This window comes from Salarias fasciatus, unplaced genomic scaffold (assembly GCF_902148845.1).
Source record: "Salarias fasciatus unplaced genomic scaffold, fSalaFa1.1, whole genome shotgun sequence".
NCBI lineage: Eukaryota > Metazoa > Chordata > Actinopteri > Blenniiformes > Blenniidae > Salarias > Salarias fasciatus.
This window is the reverse complement of record NW_021941376.1, coordinates 967,294-987,522: the sequence shown is the minus strand read 5'-3', so window position 1 is coordinate 987,522 and position 20,229 is coordinate 967,294. Positions and strand designations below refer to the sequence as shown.

General features: G+C 42.0%; 1 protein-coding gene across 1 annotated transcript in view; it reads right to left on the bottom strand.

Moving 5' to 3' along the window:
* Positions 1 to 20,229, bottom strand: part of paplna (papilin a, proteoglycan-like sulfated glycoprotein) — a 174,125-nt gene that overhangs the window by 40,375 nt on the left and 113,521 nt on the right. Inside the window, 1 exon segment of the mRNA XM_030087215.1 lies at positions 11,838 to 11,965. Within this exon segment, the coding sequence (XP_029943075.1) occupies positions 11,838 to 11,965 (128 nt within the window).

The window sequence follows — 20,229 nt, the reverse complement described above, 5'->3', positions numbered from 1 at the left end:
TTGCTTTCATCATCAAATTTGCTTTCATCGGAGAACATGACTTGGGACCAGGCAGCAGCAGTCCAGTCCTTGTCTTTAGCCCAAAAGAGACACTTCTGACATTGTTTGTTGGTCAAGAGTGGCTTAACACAAGGAATGGGACAGCTGAGATCCATGTGCATCTGATTGCAGCTGCAGTCTAATCTGTGAATCTCCCCCACATTTTTGAATGGGTTTTGGATCACAGACCTCTCCAGGGTGCAGGTGTCCCTAGTGCTTGTACACTTTTTTCTACTACATCTTTTCCTAACCCCTTTGCCTCTCGATGAATGTGTTTGAACACAGAGCTCTGTGAACAGCCAGCTTCTTTTGCAATTACCTTTAGTGCCCTGTCCTCCTTGTGTAAGGTGTCAATGATGGTCTCTTGGACAACTGTCAGGTCAGCAGCCTTCCCCATGATTGTGTCGCCTACAGAACTAGACTGAGAGACCATTTAAAGGCCTTTGCAGGTGTTTTTAGTTATTAGGCTGATGTAGTTTGGCACCAGGTGTCTTCAGTGCTGACCCTTTTCAGAATATTCTAATTTTCTGAGATAGTGAATTTGTTTTTGTTTTTTTAATTAGTTTTCAGTGCTAATCATCAAAAATAAAATAAACACTTGAAATATATCAGTCTGTGTGGAATGAATGGATACATTAGACAAGTTTCACTTTTTGAGTGGTGTTACTAGAATAAATGAACTTTCTCATGATATTCAAATTTTTTGATTTGCACCTGTAGAGCTGCAATACACATTGAAAAGCATTAATTTCCATTAGAAAATATCACAAGTACAGATGCTCTTTGTTACGACTAAGAGCACAAACTCACTACTGCCACTCAGTGCAGAAATGAGGCATTGCACAAATCATGCCTAGACACGAACATTTGCCAATATGTACATGAACTACCTGTGAGATTATGGTAGAAACTGAAAATGGCTGATAGTCTCTGCATTGCATTTGTATCATGAAATATAATTACTAGGGGTGAGCCGAATACTCGTTTTAAACGAGTACTTGTTACGGATAATGCATTTTTTCGAATCCGAGTATAACCCGAGCATTGTCAGTCATTATTCGTACTCGTGCTGATGGGAGATCCTCATTGGTCTTTCATTCTGCACCATGCTCGACTGAGACGACAGGATCCTTGTCAAAGGAGCCAATCAGTGCTGGTAAATTAAAAAATAGGTTTTTTTATTTCGTTGTAGCGTGCATTGTGCCTGAGGAAAACCTTTTCAAGTCGAAATGTCACGCGACTGTGCACGCTCGGGGTTTTTTTTTTTTTTTTTCGGGGGGTTTTAAGTTTCGTTTTCCCTCGCAGTTTTGTTTTTCCTTTTTTTCTCTCATTTTTCATATTAGTTTGGGCTTGTGCTCCACCGGGAGGCTGTGATCTGTGGGAGAGAGATGATAACTGGACCGAGGTCCACTACGATCGACACTGCAGCCGTGGACAGGACCAGGAAACTCAGCAGGGGCGGATCAGAGATTTTCCGGGACACCGGGGAGATTCTTGTGGGGACTGTGGGGGGAGGCAGTCCTAAACCAGGAAGGCCTGTTCCTTTCCTTGGACTCCAGCTGGAGTCCGGACAACAGTTATAGAGAAGCTGTAAATTCATTCATACACTTAAAAATATTCATGTTCTGCCTCAATAAAAACACTTGTTCTGTAAATAGTTGTTGTGTGAATGAATAATCATTTATATAACTTTAAAAATGTTCATGTTCTGACTAAAATTAAAAAAAACTTGTACATTGTATCATTGAAACGGTTCTGTAAATAGTTTTCAAATAAAGAACAAATATAGCAACTTCTGAGCAATCCATATCAATTTCAGACTTAAAATAGTGTGCCAGTTTCTCCCCCACCCCATTTCCGGTTAAACCACGCCCACTTCCCACTTGTGAGGGTCTAAGGCGGTGGTTGCTTCGTTTTGTCTCGTTACTGTAAATATTGACATATTACCATTATGCTTATTCACTGTTTTTACTTTTACCGACCAATGTAACATCTTGAAGCCCTCTGTGGCAACTGTTGTTGTGAGACTGGGCTATACAAAAATAAATTGATTGATTGATTGATTGACTTCCGTTTTAGGCCACGCCCCCTCCGAGTACAGATACAGATCATTTGGATGGGTAAACAGATACAGATACAGATACAGATACAGATAGTGGTGTACTCGCTCATCCCTAATAATTACCGTATTGGCCTGAATATAAGACAATATTTTTTCCAGAAACTGTATTCTCCAAAACCGGGTCATACTATAATCAAGGACTAGATTGTCATTACACATCCACGCCACTAGATGGAGCCAAAGTACCAGTGATCAGACAGCAAATGAAGCGTCACAGTCATATGACGTCTGTGATCACAGTGATCTGATGCAAAATGGAGGAACGAGTGACCATTTGGAACGAAAGGGCTGGAACGCAAGACAAGTGAGCAAACAACAGAGGCGAAGTTTTGATGCCAACTTTAAACTGAAGATGATCAACGCAGCAGAGTCAATAAACAACTGCCAAGCCACCAAGATATATTAGACTGAATTATAAATGCTCATGAAGTTGAATAGAACTTGAATTTGATGGTTATAAAGTTATTTACATCATTAATGCAGTTATTGAACCTTTGAGGTTCTTATTTCTTGCTTATTCATTGTAGCCTCGTAAACCAGACCCGCTCACTCCTCATCCACATTTGGATTTTGGAGTTGGGCTCAGTCTGGATAGGAGCCCATAGAAACTCCCTGCGGGGGGTGTCGGTTACTCCTTTGACTGACAGCGTACTTCAGCCAATCAGCGCTTCAAAACAAATACGTAATCAAAATGTGTTAGCGTCTCTAAGGGTTAGCATTAGCTAATTAGCTCTTGCTTCTCTACAGGCAAATACATGCAAAAACGTCTTTTCCTGTTAGAAACTCCATGTGCAGACTCTTGCTTGATTGTTGTAATACTTGCTATTTTGGCTCTAACTGTCCTTAGTGCAGCTTTCAGATGATGGTTAAAGTTAAAGTCCATAATCTGCGCTACGCACAGTGATAGTGTCACTTCCGATCTAGCCACCAGAATTCGTCAAAAACATTTGAAAACAAAAAGCGGCAACGCTGATTGGCTCGGCCGTTTCATGACTGAGTGAAATCCCCTTCTCTGGGCGCCTACCCAGACTGAGCCCAACTCCAAAATCCAAATGCGGATGAGGAGTGGGCGGAGCTGGTTTATGAGGCAATATTCATTAAGCCACAGCCTCAGATTTTGAGAAACAGAATATAGTTTTTTATTTAATACTGCAATATTTCTTGATCTTAAATCACATGAAATTTTATCTCTGTTTTGAGTTTTCCTACAATAATTGTACAATAACAAATTGTTTTATGAGTAACCTTATTGTCTTCAACATATTTTATTTTGACTTCCGGGTTACGCCATGTTGGGGTAGGATGCACTTTTGGTCTATCTTATTCAGTTTATACCCTCTGTTAGTTTATAACCTCTGTTAGTCACATAGAGCTCCAGTTCGGAATTGCCTCTTTATTTCTGCACGTTATTTGTGAGGCGAGATGAGTAGAGCAGGAAAAAACGACGGTAAAGCAGAAAAGTAGCAGTATGCTAAAGCTAGCAACGACATGGCGGAAAACTCAGCAGCACCGCTAACAACAGAGACGCTGGTCCTGGAACTTGAAAAACTGAGGAGGAATATGGCTGGCGAATTCACAGCTTTACTAAATAGCTCACTGGAACCTTTGCGCTCCTCGGTCGAGTCGTTTCAACCACCACCATCAGAGAGATGGAGACCAGCTTAACAGATCACAGCGACAGGATCACACAGCTAGAACAAGACATGAGCGGGCTCCAGTTTGACCTGGGATCAGTGCTGAAAGAAAATGCAGCACTTAAAATGAAGCTGGAGGACTTGGAGTCCCGCTCAAAACACCAAAATGTCCGGGTTTTGGGACTCCCAGAGGGCTTGGAGGGGAAGGATGCTAGAGCCTATATGAGGAAGAACCGGACACTGGTTATAACTTTTAATGTATTTAATTGTAACAACTTTTCAAAGCTGTTGCCTTCAAAGTAATTGCCGCTGGTTTGAATACACCGTTGCATCTGTGTTTCCCGGCTTTCAAAGACGTTTGAAAACTTGTGCGTATTGATCCTTTTCAGTGTGTCCTTCGATTTTTGTTTAACCTCCTCGACGTCCTCAAATCTCCGCCCCTTCAGCTCTTTCTTCATTCTTGGGAAGAGAAAAAAGTCACAGGGGCGGATGAGGCAGCAGGATCATCCCGTTTTTCTCCAGGAACTGCATTCCGCGCAGGGCCCGGTGCGCCGGCGCGTTATCGTGGTGCAGCCACCACTCGCCGTCCTGCCAAAGCTCCGGACGCTGCTGCCTCCCTGCTCCTCGGAGCCCCTCTGGACCTGGATGTAGTGGTCCTGGTGAACAGACTGCCAGGCGGCTCAGACTCGCTGTGTTTGGCTTCCAGAAAAAAGATCCTCACGGATCTTTTCCTGTGCGCGTGAGGATGCGGGTCGTCCGGAGCGGGTCTGGTCTTCAGTGGACATTTCTCCCCTTTTAAAGCGCCCATACCATTCAGAAACCTGCGTTCTCCCCAGGACACCATCTTTATATGCTTCCTGGACCATGGTGATTGTTTCTGACGCTGTTTTTCCAAGCAAAAAAAAAAATCGGATGCTTGCATGCTGATCGCGTTTAGTGATGTGTTTCGCCATTTTGTGCTTTTCCGAAGACGGGGGTCCTGCTGTGTTGACGTCGGCGCTGTGTGTGCTTTCCCTGTGTGACTTTGTGAGACGATACTTTGCAGAGATCTGCACAAGAACATGCTGTAGTGAGATTGAACAACCAGAAATCTGAAATCATTCTTGTTTTAATTTTATAAACACAGTCCAGTTTCTTTCTGGTCCCCCCTCGTATGACTGAGATGTTCACCTGCCTGCTGCGGGACCTGCTATTCGGACCTTCGGAGCTGAACCGCTCACACCGTAGCCTGCAGCCGAAGCCCCGACTGGGGAATCCTCCTCGCCCTATGATCGTCAGGTTTCATCGTTATGTGGAGAAGGAGGCCGTTCTGAGGTGGGCGAAGTCTCATAGGAATTCTTCATACAATGGCCATAAAATCAAGGTCTTTGAGGACCACAGCGCGGCGGTGGCCAGGAGCCGAGCAGCGTTCAACCCGGTAAAGGGACTACTCTACTGCCGGGGAGTGAGGTTCGGGATGCTGTATCCAGCTCGTCTTCGAGTCACCAATAACAATGTGGAGTACGTTTTCAACTCCCCCGAGGCTGCAGAAACTTTCTACAGGCAGACCTTCCCAGCCGAGGAGGCTCCAACAGCGGAGTAAAGCCATATCCAGGTGACGCTATTTTGATTACCACAGGATCATTATGTTATTGGACTCATGTTGCATTGCAGCAAAAGCCACGTTTACCTCGCTTAGTTATGCTGCAGCTCGTGTTACGGTCCTATTCATGTTTAATTCTGAGTTTAAAGCTGGCATATATTTAAAGCTCTGTTACCTGTTAATAGTTTTTTTCCTCTCTCTCTCCCTCTCCCTCTCTCTCTTTCTCTCTTTCTCATATTGCGCTCCGTGATGCCACTTGAAACTGCTTTAAAGCAATGCTTTACTCTCTTTTTCTTTCTTTTTTTTCTTTTCTTCTGAACTGTTTTCTCTCCCTTTTCATTAACTGCAATATTTAGGGTATAGTATGTGCTTCTATTTTTATGTTTTTATTTTATTTTTTATTTTTTTCTCTCTCTCTCTTTACTGCTAGGAGCTGATAACCTTACATGACTAACCGGTTGTATGTACACTTGTCAGTATAAATGGGTGGGATGCGGGAGGGGGGTTGTGAGAGGGGGGAGGTGGGGTGGGGGTTACAACTCACTCTGGGGTGGCTTCTCATTGTTTGGTTACTATGCTATTTTATTTTATTCACTTTTTTTCCTTGTCTCCTTTTCTTTCTTATCCCGTCAGGTATCTTTTTCTTCTCTCTCTTTCTTTTCTCTATTTTTTTCTTTCTTCTCCTCTGGGGCCCAAGTTTTGTTTTTGTTTTTTTTTTTGTTTCATTCTGCGACACCAACGGTAATTGTCGGGCACAAAATTAACATCATTACTTGGAATGTCAGGAGTTTGGGGGGACAGGTTAAGCACTCCAGGGTTTTTTCACATGTAAAACATCTCTATACAGACATTGCTTTTTTTACAAGAAACTCACTTACGTACTGATGACCATATTAGGCTCCGTAAGCCATGGGTTGGACAGGTTTTTCACTCTAATTTCAATAGTAAATCTAGAGGAGCAGCCATTTTAATGCATAAACGAATAAAGTTTGTCTCTGATCAGATTTTTTCTGACCCTGCTGGTCATTACATCGTGGTCTCAGGTATTCTTTTTCAAACCCTGGTTGTGCTAGTAAGCGTATATGCACCTAATTGGGATAGCCCAAGTTTTATCTCCACATTATTTTCCCATCTACCAAATTTAGATACTCATCATCTTAAACTAGGAGGAGATCTTAACTGTGTGGTTAATCCAAGCCTTGATCGTTCCCAGCCTAGATTAACCTCACTCACAACAATGTCTAAAACTTTACTAACATTAATGGATCAAGTGGGATGTGTTGACCCATGGCGTTTTTTTCCACCCGAATGCAAAAGATTTTTCTTTCTACTCTGCTGTACATCATGTCTATACACACATAGATTTTTTCTTTATTGATAAGGTCCTTTTACCTTGCGTTAGATCTACAGAGTATACTGCTATAGTAATTTCTGATCACGCCCCGCATGTACTTGAGCTATGTCTTCCCTCGGGTGCACCTAGACACTCTGGAGGCTGGAAGCTGAACACAGGCTTGTTGGCTGCTGCAGAGTTTTGCAACTATATTTCAGCGCAAATCAATTTCTTTTTAGAAACTAACAGATCTGATCACATCTCCCCGTCACTTCTATAGGAAACATTAAAGGCCTTTATACGTGGATGTATTATCTCTTTCAGTGTACGTTTATCTAGAACCAGAAGGATAAAACAGCAAGAACTTATGGAATCTATCTTAAATATAGATAGACAATATGCCTCTTCGTCAAATCCTGCCTTGACGACTAAACGACTGCAGCTACAAACGGAATTTGACCTTCTATCAACAAATAAAGCGGAATATCTCTTACGAAGTACAAGAGCAACATATTATGAGCACGGGGACAGGGCCAGTTGTCTTTTAGCCTCACAGCTTAAACATCAACATGCTTCCCATTTTATTTCACAAATATTAGATTCCAACCATAAATTGACTACAGACCCAACGAGTATAAACTCCGAGTTCTCCTTCTTCTATTCTAACCTTTACAAATCAGAACCAACCCCCGATTCCTCAGTTATTTAATCTTTTTTTTATCATTTAGACATTCCAGGTATAGGCAGAGAAACAGCAGAACGTTTAGATGAACCAATAAATCTATTAGAAATTACTTCCAGCATCACCATGATGCAGAACAACAAAAGCCCCGGCCCAGACGGCTTTCCAGCAGAGTTTTTGAGAAATTTTCTAATCAACTCGCTCCTTTGCTATTAGAGGTCTTCAACGACTCACTAGAACAAGGTATTTTGCCCCCAACTTTGAATGAGGCGTTAATTTCTGTTATATTAAAGAAAGGCAAGGATCCTACTTTGTGTGGTAGCTACAGACCAATTAGCTTGCTTAACCATGACGTCAAGTTATTGGCAAAAACTTTGGCACGCCGGCTGGAAACCTGCCTTCCAGACATCATATCGGATGACCAAACAGGTTTTATTCTGGGCCGCCAGTTATCATCAAGTGTACGTAGACTTTTGAATGTGATTCTAACGCCCTCTGCCTCTTTGAATCCTGAGATGGTTATTTCGCTTGATGCGGAGAAGGCATTTGATCGGGTGGCGTGGGGTTACCTGTTTTCAGTCCTCCAAAAATTTGGTTTTGGCCCTAAGTTTGTTTCTTGGATCCGTCTTTTATACTCTGCTCCAGTGGCTAGAGTTAAAACTCAGAAATTTCATCATCTTTTCCTCTTTCCCGCAGCACACGCCAGGGCTGCCCTCTTTCACCCCTGCTATTTGCACTCGCTATAGAGCTTTTAGGCCCTAACTTGGTAGACTCCGCCGAGTCCGCCCGCTGTCAGCAGAGGCGTAAAGTGCGCCGTCGGCGGATAAAGTCAACAGGGCGTGTCCAGAAAATTGTCCTAATTTCGTGAACCAGGCGCAGTCACGCCTCCTTCCCGCCCACCTGCGCAGGTGGTGCAAGAGGGAGGAGAGAAAGTGGGTTTAACCCAGCTGAGCGCAATTTCACCAATGAAATGAACACCTCCTTTTTTTCAAATGCACTGCAGCGAAGGACACTGCTATATTAACATGATGAAATATTTCCTGGCCTCAATACTAAACCATAGTGAAGCGACAATGTATATGACTGTATTTTGAAATAAATAATCTCTTGAGGAGTTTGGGGAGCCAGACAAATGAAATAAAAATGCAGACACCCTGCATTTAGCGGCTACATACAGACTTTGTAGGGAAAGGGAAAATCTGTTTTTATTTGTGTGCATCATAACTTTTAAAGATACATTTGGGAAAGCACAAAGAATTACAGGTGTCTGCGCGCCAATCACTCAGCGCAGCTGCACAGCGGAGCTGGGTGAGTCTACTTAGGACTGCTGGTTCTGCTGTCATCCAGATCAATGTCCTCTGAAATGATTCCCTATAATTCCTATCACACACATGGCATTCCAGCCATCCCAGATGAAGGATAATCAATTATGAGAGAATGGTGGCGACATCTGCTATCTGCTCCGTCCTCCGCTCTGCTTCACGTGTTGCCAGCATTCTTACCCCCCTCCAAAGGCCGCTATGGTCAGCCAGACTGTCATACATATGCAGTGTTTTTGCGCAGGAGCACAACAGGTTGCTTTTCTGTAATCTAATGTATTAGAAATTAAGATAAAGGAACAAAATATTAAATCAAGAGGATCAGCAAAACTTCTAATGCCTAATATCTGCTTTATTAATGCCTCAAATCAGGTTTTAAATGTATTGAACTTTTTACAGTGCGCATTTGCGCAGCGTCACCTCTCACTCATACTCCGCGCACTCGTTTCCCTGATAAACACGCACACACACACCAACACACACAAAATAGTTGTATTATTAACCGTCAATAATAATCAAGAACATATTAAAATTAGTAAAATAAGTCTCCCCAGCTGCGCACCAGGACGGACACCTTCCCACACCGACCCATCCTCACCCTGCTCATTTGATTCTGGGACTGCAGGCTCCACAGGACAAAAGTAATTATTCAGAAAATATGTTCGTTCTAAAATTAATTTTTGGAAACGAAATACATGGTTTGCTGTACTTTGATGGAGGATATAATATTTTACCTGAATCTGTAATTGGCACCTCTGGAGACGCTGCAGTGCTCGTGCTGTCAACTACTTGTTGTGTTGAATTTTATTACAGTAGTTTACTTATTATTTACACCATTTTATATTATTATTATTTAGTTTTAAACTGACAGCAGCCTACAGTAATTCTCTATACCTGGAGGTGACGCGTGAGCGCTTCCATTCGCCACTGCAGGTTCTGGACTGTACAGCAGCTGGACATCGGTCGGGTTTTTTTGGGGCAGCAGGATTACATTTGTTTCGCTGTTTGTCCCGCGGCTGTTCTGACTCTGATTCAGAACGTTCCTCCTCTTCACTCCAGTCAAGATCGCTGATGTCCGACACGTCTCCATCATCCGATTCCCCCTCATTGACCTCCTGTATCTTTGCTAAAGCTTCTTCCACCTTATATCTTATTTATACCTGTTTTTATTATCTTTCTTTGGGATTTGCTTGATATTTTTGGCCGTCTGTCTGATTGTCTGCTGTCAGAGCTAGCCCGATGCGCGCATGAACCAAAACAAATCAATCGCAGAAAAATAAATAATAATAGAGTCACGTGACTCTCTGAAGAAGACAGCTGACAGCTGCCGACACCGTCAGGTAAATAACAAAATACCTCCCTGGTCTTTGGAAAAGAACCTTTGTTTTGGATTATGACCTGATTGCGTTTGCTGCCCTCATAGCCAAGTGACGTATACTCCTGCATTGGAAGAGTCCTAATCCCCCTGACATGACCTCCTGGGTGAAAGACTTAATGTCTTTTCTTCATTTGGAAAAAAAAATAAACATACAGTCAGCGGATCAGTGAAAACATTCCACAGAACTTGGGACCCCTTTCTTTCTTATTTTAACTTTCTAACCTCATTAGACTCCTCAAGCTAATTGCGACTTCTCTCTCTCTCTCTCTTTTTTTTTTTAATATTTATTCATTTTTTTCCTTTTTCATTTAATCTTACTTTATGAATGTTCTGTTATTGTTTTATTTATGAAAATTACTTTTTTTAATTGCTCTAATTTTTGCTGTAACCATTATCACTTAATTATGTTTCTGTTATTAATTTAATTTTATTTAAAATTTTATTCTCTTTTTTTCTTTCTCTCTCTTCTTCTTCTCTGCTTATCCTGTACAGTGAGCATAGCACACCTGGATGGGTGGGAAGGCGGGTGGGTGGGGACGGATTGATATTCTGTGCTTTGTTTTTTCTGAGTCAAAGAGATATTTGCTTTATAATTGGGAGAATTTAAAACTTATTTACTGTTTTTTTAACATATTTAAAGCAACTATACGATTAAAGGCTCATATGTTTGACCTTTGTGTTTCCTACTTTTCACTTGTGAGCCACTTTTGATCATTCTCTCCTGATATTTTGTTTTCTGTCTTTCATTTGGGTTTTATTTTTTTCGATATTCTTTTGCATGTTGGGTAATTGTATTGAAATGAAAAAAAAAAAAGTTAGACTTCTCATTTGGACATGATTTTGTACACTATCCATGATGCCTTCTGAAGTCTGCACAATAAATACATTTTTAAAAAAAACATCACATTTTTATTTTCACAAAATGATATTTGAAAAGTAGGGGTCGTCTTATAATCAGAGTCATCTTATATTCGGGCCAATACGGTAAGTACACTAAACAAAGTAGCACTACCTTTAAGTTCTCATTTCAACTTTGGTAATGCCTCACTCAGATACTTTTTTTTTTTTTTTGCAGTTGATCTTTACTGACCTCTACTGTTGTCTTGTGGGATTACATCACATAAATTGCTCAAAATTATGTTAGCAGAAGTGAGACAGCGCACTGTGACAGTGAATTATATGAGGTTGAGTCAAGAGTCTTTTAGTAGGAGGCTTTGGTCACAAAATGATCAAAACACAGTCTATTTGAAAGGTACATCATAGTCAACACTTCTATTTCTCTGGTTATATGTGCTTTTATGTTGGCTCTTCTATCTCAAATACACTTTGACAAGCTCTTTTAAAGTGATTGCCTGTATACTAAGGTAAGAACAGGCGTTGCATTGCTGCAATATGAAATGCATTTTTTCCTCTCATGAAGGAAACAGGCTGTGGAGATACAGATTATAGTGTGTTTAAAGGGCTCATGACAACAAAGTAACATTTTATCACACGGATGTTCTGTGCCTAGTGCTGAACAGACTTTCACTTGCATTTGTGCACTACCAGGACTTGAGCAGGCTCAACACATAATACGCCTTCAAACATCAATCATTCACACTTCAACACCATTGTCTACCATACAAAGTGTTTGCACACCACTGGGGATTATCTGGGCCTAAGTGAACAGAAGATGACCAACTTTACCAATTTAGCCAAACTTGCCCTTACAAAAGTTTGCAAAATAGAAAAAGCAAGAAGAAACCCACCTTGGACTCGCAGCTGCAGCTGTCTCTGCTCTAGTTGTTGAGGACTGGAGGCTGAACATGTGTAGACACCAGAGTCATCAGACTTCAAAGGGCCAACAATCAAAGTGCCATCAGAATGATGGGTAATCCTGCAGCAGAGCAATGGGAAACAGTACAATTCTTTCAGTGGCATCTTTTCACTCAATCTTACCCTGGAGCAGGGGTCTCCAACCCTCTTCCTGGAGAGCCCCTATCCAGCATGTTTTAGTTCTCTCCCTGCTGCAACATACCTGCTGGCATTAACAGGCACATTATTGGGCTTTGCTCTGTGCCTGGTGAGGACAGAATCATTAGATTCAGGTGTGTTGAAGCAGGGAGAGAACTAAACCATCCTGGACAGGGGGTCTCCAGGAACAGGGTTGGAGACCCCTGCCCTGGAGTGTAAGAAATGAAAGCCATACACAGTATGGATTATATAACCCTTAGTTACTTTTACAGTTACTGCCAAAAATTAGCAACAAGTCACTTCCCACATAGCAGAGACACTTGGGCCACATCTGGCTGGAAGCTGGCACAGGTGGCATTCGGTCGGCACTGGCATACAGCATGTGAACCAAACGTGGCCCAGATGTGGCGGAGGTGGTGCCGTCTTTAAGGTGGCAAACCGAATGTGGGCCAGATGTTGAGTTTAATATGTGGCCCACGTGTCAAAAAAGAGCGGTGGGCCACAGGTGGCATTCAGTTGGTATCACTTTAAGGTGGAAAAAAAGATGTGGGCCAGATGTTAAGTTTAGTATGTGGCCCACATATCAAATTTGAACTGTGGGCCACATGTGGCCCGGGTCTGTTCTTCATGTAAAGATAAGCTCACAATGACCGATATTATTGTTTGTACCAAATGCAATAAAACTTAAATTTCAGGTGTGAAATACCATTAACTTTAATTGGCCTCTTTTAATGCACAATATTTTTGGCCTATTTCTAGAGGCTGATCAATTTATTTGTGCTCTCATTTATGTCGTTCATTCTGTGAAATCTGACAAAGATTTTAATTTTTTTTAATGTATGTTGACATTTCAATAACATCAGTAGACAAATAAAAATCACAGTTTTTCCTGGAGAAGATTTTGGGCCCATTTACTATCATTAAAACCACTCATTTTCATTCTAGCATATAGCATACATAATATATATAACTTCAAAATTACAGTTTTGTTACTGCTGTAGCCTACTATTTGCTTATAATACATTTTTTGCTATTCAAACTTAAATCCGAAAAAAAGTACAAAAGTCAGGACTATTTTATAAAATGAAGCATTAGCCACAGCATCATTGAAAATCAAGAATACTTAAATCAAAAGTAGAGGGAGTCTCTAGACTCACCTACGCAGTCGTTTTTATATATGTTGATAATAAAACCATCTAGTGCATGGATAAGATGCTTTTTAAATATTTTTGGAAAAAACCTGTTGTCGTGAATACATATGAGAATGAAGGACTCAACTTCATAGACTTCGATACTCTAAACAAAAAATTTAAGACTAAATGTGTCAAACTGTTGTGAAAAAATGTGGATTTTTATGTCTAGCCATGCTATCTGGTTGGAGGCCTAAAATTTCCTCTAGAGTGTAACTATAACATTGAAAAAACATCCTGTTCATCTTTCAAACTTCCATAAACAAGTTTTACTTGCTTGGTCCATATATAAATTTCTTCTTTTAAAATTGTACACCGTTAAAAATAATTCTACCAATTAGTCATGATAAATTAAGAATTTTAGTCAGCAGGACTTCAAATTATTGAAACAGTTGTGATAACTCAAGATGTTATGTTTATGTTGTGTTCACTAAAGGAAACTTTCCAAACTTATTAAAACGATTCCAGTGGAATTAGGAATTTGAACCGATGATACTTTTCCTCATTGGACATTTCTGATGACGTCAGCACGTTGAACGTGCATTCAAACAGCCCCGGCGGTTCGTCCGCCAGTTTCTGCAGCTGCACGCGACGTGTTTCTTCAGTCTGGGCTCAGTCACGCTCACATATTCAGAAAAGGTAAGTCACCGAGTGATATGAATACTACCCAGATGTTTTTTCTTGCCTTTAAATTGTTAAGTTATTAGAAGGCTAAACGTGAGACTTTTAGCTATGCTAACTGGATCGTCTCAAGACAACGAGCGGGACACTCTTTGCGTTTTTGAACATGTTAATTCACAACTTGTCCCAGTGAATGACATGAATCCAGCCTGCTCTGTGCAGACTGCACCATGAAAACGCCAGTTGAATTAAAGCAGACAACGTTTGACGACGTTTGTGGGTGCGGGGGGAGATGGCGTGGCAGACGGTCGGTTTGTGTGCTTGGGGTGTGCACGGAGAGGAGTGCGCGGATGGGGGGGTCACGTGGGGCACGCGGGTGGGGGTGCAGGAGCAGAGTGTGCAGGCGGGAGGATTAAATCTGTCAATCTGGTAAATCTGTCAGTACAGATTCCATGCATGTTTTTGACATTAAAAGGCTAATTCAAAATCAAGCATTTTTCAGAATGGTGTTCACTGTTTTTATTAAATTAAAGGTCCAAGTCTTCAATTTAGTTGAGGAATATACAGTACAATGCTGCTGCCCTCAGCCCACCTAAAATATTTTTCAGCTTTTAAATCCTGCAAATTGTTGAATTTGACACAAAAACTATATTATCAGTGCACTAGTATTAGTGTATGTGCATGCCTCTAGAAAATCAAAACAGTTATGATTGTTCAGTGTACTGTAACCATTGTCACTATACTAATATAGGATTTTATGTTGTAGCTCATCATATTTGCTCCACCTGGCTGCGTCTTGGATGAGATGGACAGGTAAGTTTTGCACTTCTGTCATGGGAAACCCAGAAGAACACTTGAACACTACAGAACCAGCCATGGTCATGATGGAAGAAGTTTAGCTCTCCTTTGCATTTACAGTGATTGTGTGTTTTTTCAAGTCTCAAAAGTCTCTCCAAGCCCATGTGAGACAACATGGATTTAGCAGAAGCAAACCAGTGGACTTTAGATTTAAATGTCTTTTTTGGAACTTGCAGACAATTAAAAACTCTAACAGTGCTTTTTTTGTTTTTCTTTTTATCTTTGAGGAGCCGCCCACAGATATGGAGGACGACGTGACGAGGGGACTGAACGTGGGAATCCTCAGAATACCAGAAGGGGAGGATCTGACGGACCTGGCTGTGGTGCAGGAGGATCAGATCATCCTGCATGGCATCAAGGACTACTCACTGCTATGCTGTTTGGACTTCTGTATGTGCTCAACATCCACTTTACTCTATACTACCACTATACATTATACTACATCGAATTGTTCTGTTGTATTCATTTCAGTAAGAGTAACTTCTGCTTTGTCCAGTCCTTCACAAGTTTTCCACTTACCCCAAACTTTATTCTGCTGCTTGATTACTGTTTTCAACTACATATCTCACTTTTGGGGGTTATTTGTATTCAGTGTGGAATATATGTTGTATAAAACTTTTGCTTTGCTTTTAAAAATGTATAGTATTAAACTTGTTAATTTTATATACTGTTTTAAGATGATATTGTAATTGTATCAATAAATAAATATTTGAAACTGTCATTGTTGGAGCATTTTGTTTTCTGGGCCAAATACGGCAAGTGAGTGTATTAAAGAAGTGGCCCGGTTACGGTTTAGTTGAGGCTGACATCTGGAACCAGTTCTGAAACTTGTCTGGTCCTACTTCGGGCCAGTTGTGGTCATACAGGTGGTTGACATCTGGGAGAAAAACTAAAACTTACCTCACCCAACACTGGGCCAGGACAGGGCCACATATGGCTAAATAGGTGTCTGAGACATGGCACAATCATGGGCAATATGTGGCAACCAGAGGTGGAACTCCCAAGTGCCGTAATTCATTGCGGTATGTGGGCCAAGTGTGAGTGAGAAGTGTGGGCCACTACTGGGCCAGACTAATTTTGCTATGTGGGTTGGTGTAGCGGTTAGCTCTCTTCCCTGAAAGTTGTGGGTTTAAATTGTATTTGGGCCTTTCTCTGGGAAGTTTGGATGTTCTCCTTGTGTGTGGGTTTTCACCCATAGTACAATAAAATCTCTGTGAGGCAAATGGTGACTCTAGGGGGGGGTTCCCTCCAGGTACGCTGGCTTCCTTCCTCCCATGGTCCAAAAACTCCAAAGCCTTTAGACCATAAAATTTCCCCCAGGTGGTAATGTGAGTGTGTGGGGCTTTCACCATGTGTTGGTCCTGTGGTGGACTGGTGAACTGTCCAGGGTGGACCCCAATCCCTGGGATTGGTTCCAGCACTCTGTAACTCTAAAAATGATGTGTCTAGAAAATGAATGGATCTAAGTTACTTTGGAAAGTGGCTCTTGCATTTTTATAAACTGCTTTAATTAGACCTAAGATAATAATGTGTAAGTGACTGGATTTTTATGGTGTTGCTGTGCTTATTAGCTGAACTGTCAGCACTGTGGGGTCAGTGTAATCCAGGGGTGTTGAAGTGAATCCCAAAAGAACCTGCATTCCATTATTTTTACATGTTTCTCTGCTTCAGCACACCTCAATCTCCTCAAGTTTGTAAGAAATCCAGTCATTTATTTTGACCTGGGTTGGATACTATTATGCACTTGAACACTTCTTTTACACTTCTTGGCACTGTTTTGGACCACTCATGGCAACGGAGCAGGCCACACAAAAGAATCACACTCATGTGACGCTGTTATGCTATCGAGAGATGCTGCTGGCTCATTGTAGACATGGAACACTTCCAAGCTATGCTGGACTCACTAAAAGGGGACATTTGCTGTAAAATAGACTCATCCTCTGGCTTGTGGGTTGAGACAGCTTCAGTACAGGCATAACTGAAGCAGTCAATTGAACCTATTCAACAAAAACTCAGCTTTTACAATCAAGCTATTGGTGACTTGGAGCAGGCGTGAACGGACCAGGCAATCTAATAACCACATTGGACTCAATAGTGGCTATGCTTAAAGCTCAGGTAAAGCAGCTGGTGCACGAATGAGAAGACTTGGAGTTCCAAACGAGGAGGAACAACTAAAGGCTGGTTGGAGGCACCCGATTTCTGAAGGATTCCCTCCGCCTGGATAAGGCGCCCCCTGCTCCACCTCGCTCACTGTGTTTTTCAGCCCGAATCCAAGGAGGGTGAGCAACCCTGGCCCGTTGTCATCAGCGCACACTTTTTTCATGTGAACAATGACATTTTACGTCGGGCCGGGGAAGCTTCTTGGACCTCGCCTCTCCTGTAAGAAGCTCTTCCTCTTTACTGAATACACTTCAGCTGTTGAAGTGAAGAAAAGTGCTCCGTTCTCTGACGCCAAGTGTCATCTGCACTCATGTCCTGGGGTGAAGTTCGGTCTAAAGTTCCCCACCATCCTCAGGATTACTCTGCTGGGTGAAGCCACACACACGTGAAGACCCGTTGTTGTGAAAGTTAACAAGACTGAAGTGTCATCTGGAGCTAGAGTTAGACATTTATTAGTTGTGCATGTGAACAGTTGGTTCGTTCATAGTTTTCCTGTATCCAGTTGGTTAGCTATTTTACTTTAAGTAGAATATTTCAGCTGAGGCTGAATTTCTTTCACTTTAAAAATGCTCTAAAACTGTGTCTGTTTCTGCATCCTTTTATTGCTTGTCACATGAGACTCGAGGAGGCAGGAGGTTTTAGTATTAATGCAGAGTGTTTTCGGATGTTTTCTGTGATTTTTGGGATTTGCTTGCATCTAATTTGGGGTGTGGGTGTGTTAAGCTGCATTTTGTAATAACGGTGCATTTTGTAATAAATTCCCAAAATGTAATAATTGTGTCACTTCATTTTGTAATAATCCGCTTTTTGTAATAAACTGCCGCAACGCATTTTGTAATAAATATTGCCCATTATGTAACAAGTTAATACATTTTGAGAAGATTATTACAAAATGCACTTGCAACTTTTTTTTCTGCAAAATGTAATAACATGGTGCATTATGTAATAATACCTCTTTTTATAGTAATTTAAAAAAATTGCATCTCAGTAGCAATACTTTCTACAATATAGTCTAATAAACCAAGCATGCTTCTGTAACCCAGTTTCCCTTTCAATGTATCATTTTACCTTTATGGAAACCAGTGTGGTGCCAGTTCATACTTAAAAAGAACTAGCTCAAAGTTCAGTTCACATTCACATCTAAAAATGAACTAGTTCAGGTTCATTTGTTACTTTTGTTAGTACTCAATAAAAACCTCTTCTTAACCATCCATCACAAGTCACTGCTTCTCCAAAACTAAACAAAATTCTTGAACCTGGGTGAAGCGGATGATACAGTGTCCTGTGACATTAGCACAAAGTCTCTCGAGGAACTTCCAGGTCTTTAGCTCTGCAGCAGCAGTCCTCTGCGCCGAGCAGAGTGTTTTTATCTGCTGATATCTGCTCAAATAACGTCCCAAAATCTCCATGATACCTGCTGAAGGAGCGGCTGCTCCCCTGACCGCAGCACCGCCACGCAGAGCAGCACGTCTCGGTGTGAGCTCTGCTCCACATGCCGATGTTTCGAATTAACTGGTGCCCGTGTTAACTTGTGACCAACAGACTGAAACATGTAGTCATTCTGGAGAACGTCGGTTATCGACAGTTCCAGTGAGTGTATACGTTTAAAGTCTTTTGTGAGTCTTACTTTAACAACTGTTGTTATCAGCATGTGTTTACACAGACCTCCGCCGTCATTCGTTAACACAGGAACCAGTTAATCCATAACACCAGCCAGACGATGCTCGTATTCTGCTATGGAGAGCTTTATACAACTCGCTGTTTCACAGTTTGCTTCCATCTCGCCTCTCCAGTGTTTGTTCTCTCGGGGTTTTGATCAAAAAAGTGTTTTTCAACCACCATCGTGTTTTTCTGCTTGTTTTTGACAGTCGTGCTTCCCGTTTACTGCACACGTCATTATATATGGGGATCGCTGCCCCGTCCCTGCTGCCCTCCACTGTGCTGTAAAACCGGACTTTTCAAATGAGTGTGAACCTGAACTGCGTGTGCCACTCATTCTTGTCAAAGTGAGCAGCGCTCTCGTTCATGTTCATGATATGAAAACTGAATCACTCAGTTCGCAGTTCACCATAAATATGAACGTGTTCAGTGAACACCGTTCATTGAACTCGTTCATGCACAACACTGATGAAAACTATGAACCCTGACCTGCGATCTTTAAGTGGTGGGGGAGTTTGAGCTCCCCGTGTGATCCAAGATGCTATATTGTTGGGGGTTTTATAGGGGTGTAACGATACACAAAAATCTCGGTTCGATACGTACTTTGGTTCTGAGGTCACGGTTCGGTTCAGTTCGGTTCGGTTTTGATATAGTAGGGAACAAAATGCAAAACCTAAATGTTCTTGTTGTTGTCCATGCTTCCCATGTCCATGTCTGTGTCTGCTGTGCGGCACATCACCAACGCTCTTCTCTCCTGCTACATTTGGGCTCAGCTGTGGACGTTCCATGCAGGCGCACTGATCCACGCATCCTCCAGAAGCTTCTCCGGCTCTCTAGACTGTTTATCTGCTCCTTTATTTCAGACTATTTATAGGAAATGAGGCACATACATTGTCACTATGTTATCATTTAGTATCAGAGTTTATTTAGCCTTTGTTTTCTGTTTCTGAATCTCGGGGCGGCGCCCGAGCAATTAGATACTTTCGCTCAGGGTGCAAACAATGGGGGGGGCCAGGGGGGTCTCAGCCCCCCCTTGATGAGACATGAGCCCCCCTGAAAACATGATTTCTGAAATTTTGGGGGGGCCCTAAATATTGGAAAAATGCTGTTTCCCCCATGTATTTCCTTTAATTTATTATTATTGATTTAGTATGATCATAATCATGGATTATATGCAGAATTTGGCCAATTTTAATGGATGATTTGTGCATCACTATTTCACTTTAATTAATAAAGATGCCGACCTGCATGCAGTACTTGTCCTCACCATTGAAGCGTGGGGGCGCTATGCCTTAAGCGTCACTTAAAGCAGACATATTCCCTCTGAGGCACGCGCACCCCCCAGTGAGCCCCCCGACAGCCGCGGTATAGTTCGCACACTGCTTCACTTCAGTGACAGAGCTTCTCCTCCTCCTGACAGTCTGCTCTCTCCGTCCTCCAGCTTTTCTCTGAGTTTCTTCAGACGGAGTTGCAGCCTGTTCGCTTCAGACTCACTTTTCAAAGTTAGCGTCTGTCACGGTTTGTTTGCTGTGGCGCTCTGGCGCATGCGTGTACCGGCGCGACGTGCGCATACATGCAACGCGGTCACAAAATCTGTCCTGCGTGCGGACGTTCGTGGACAGAAATTCATGACGTGATGTCCCAGGGACCATGGACGAAGCTGCTAGCAGTAGCAATCATGGCTGCAGGTGTAGCTGCA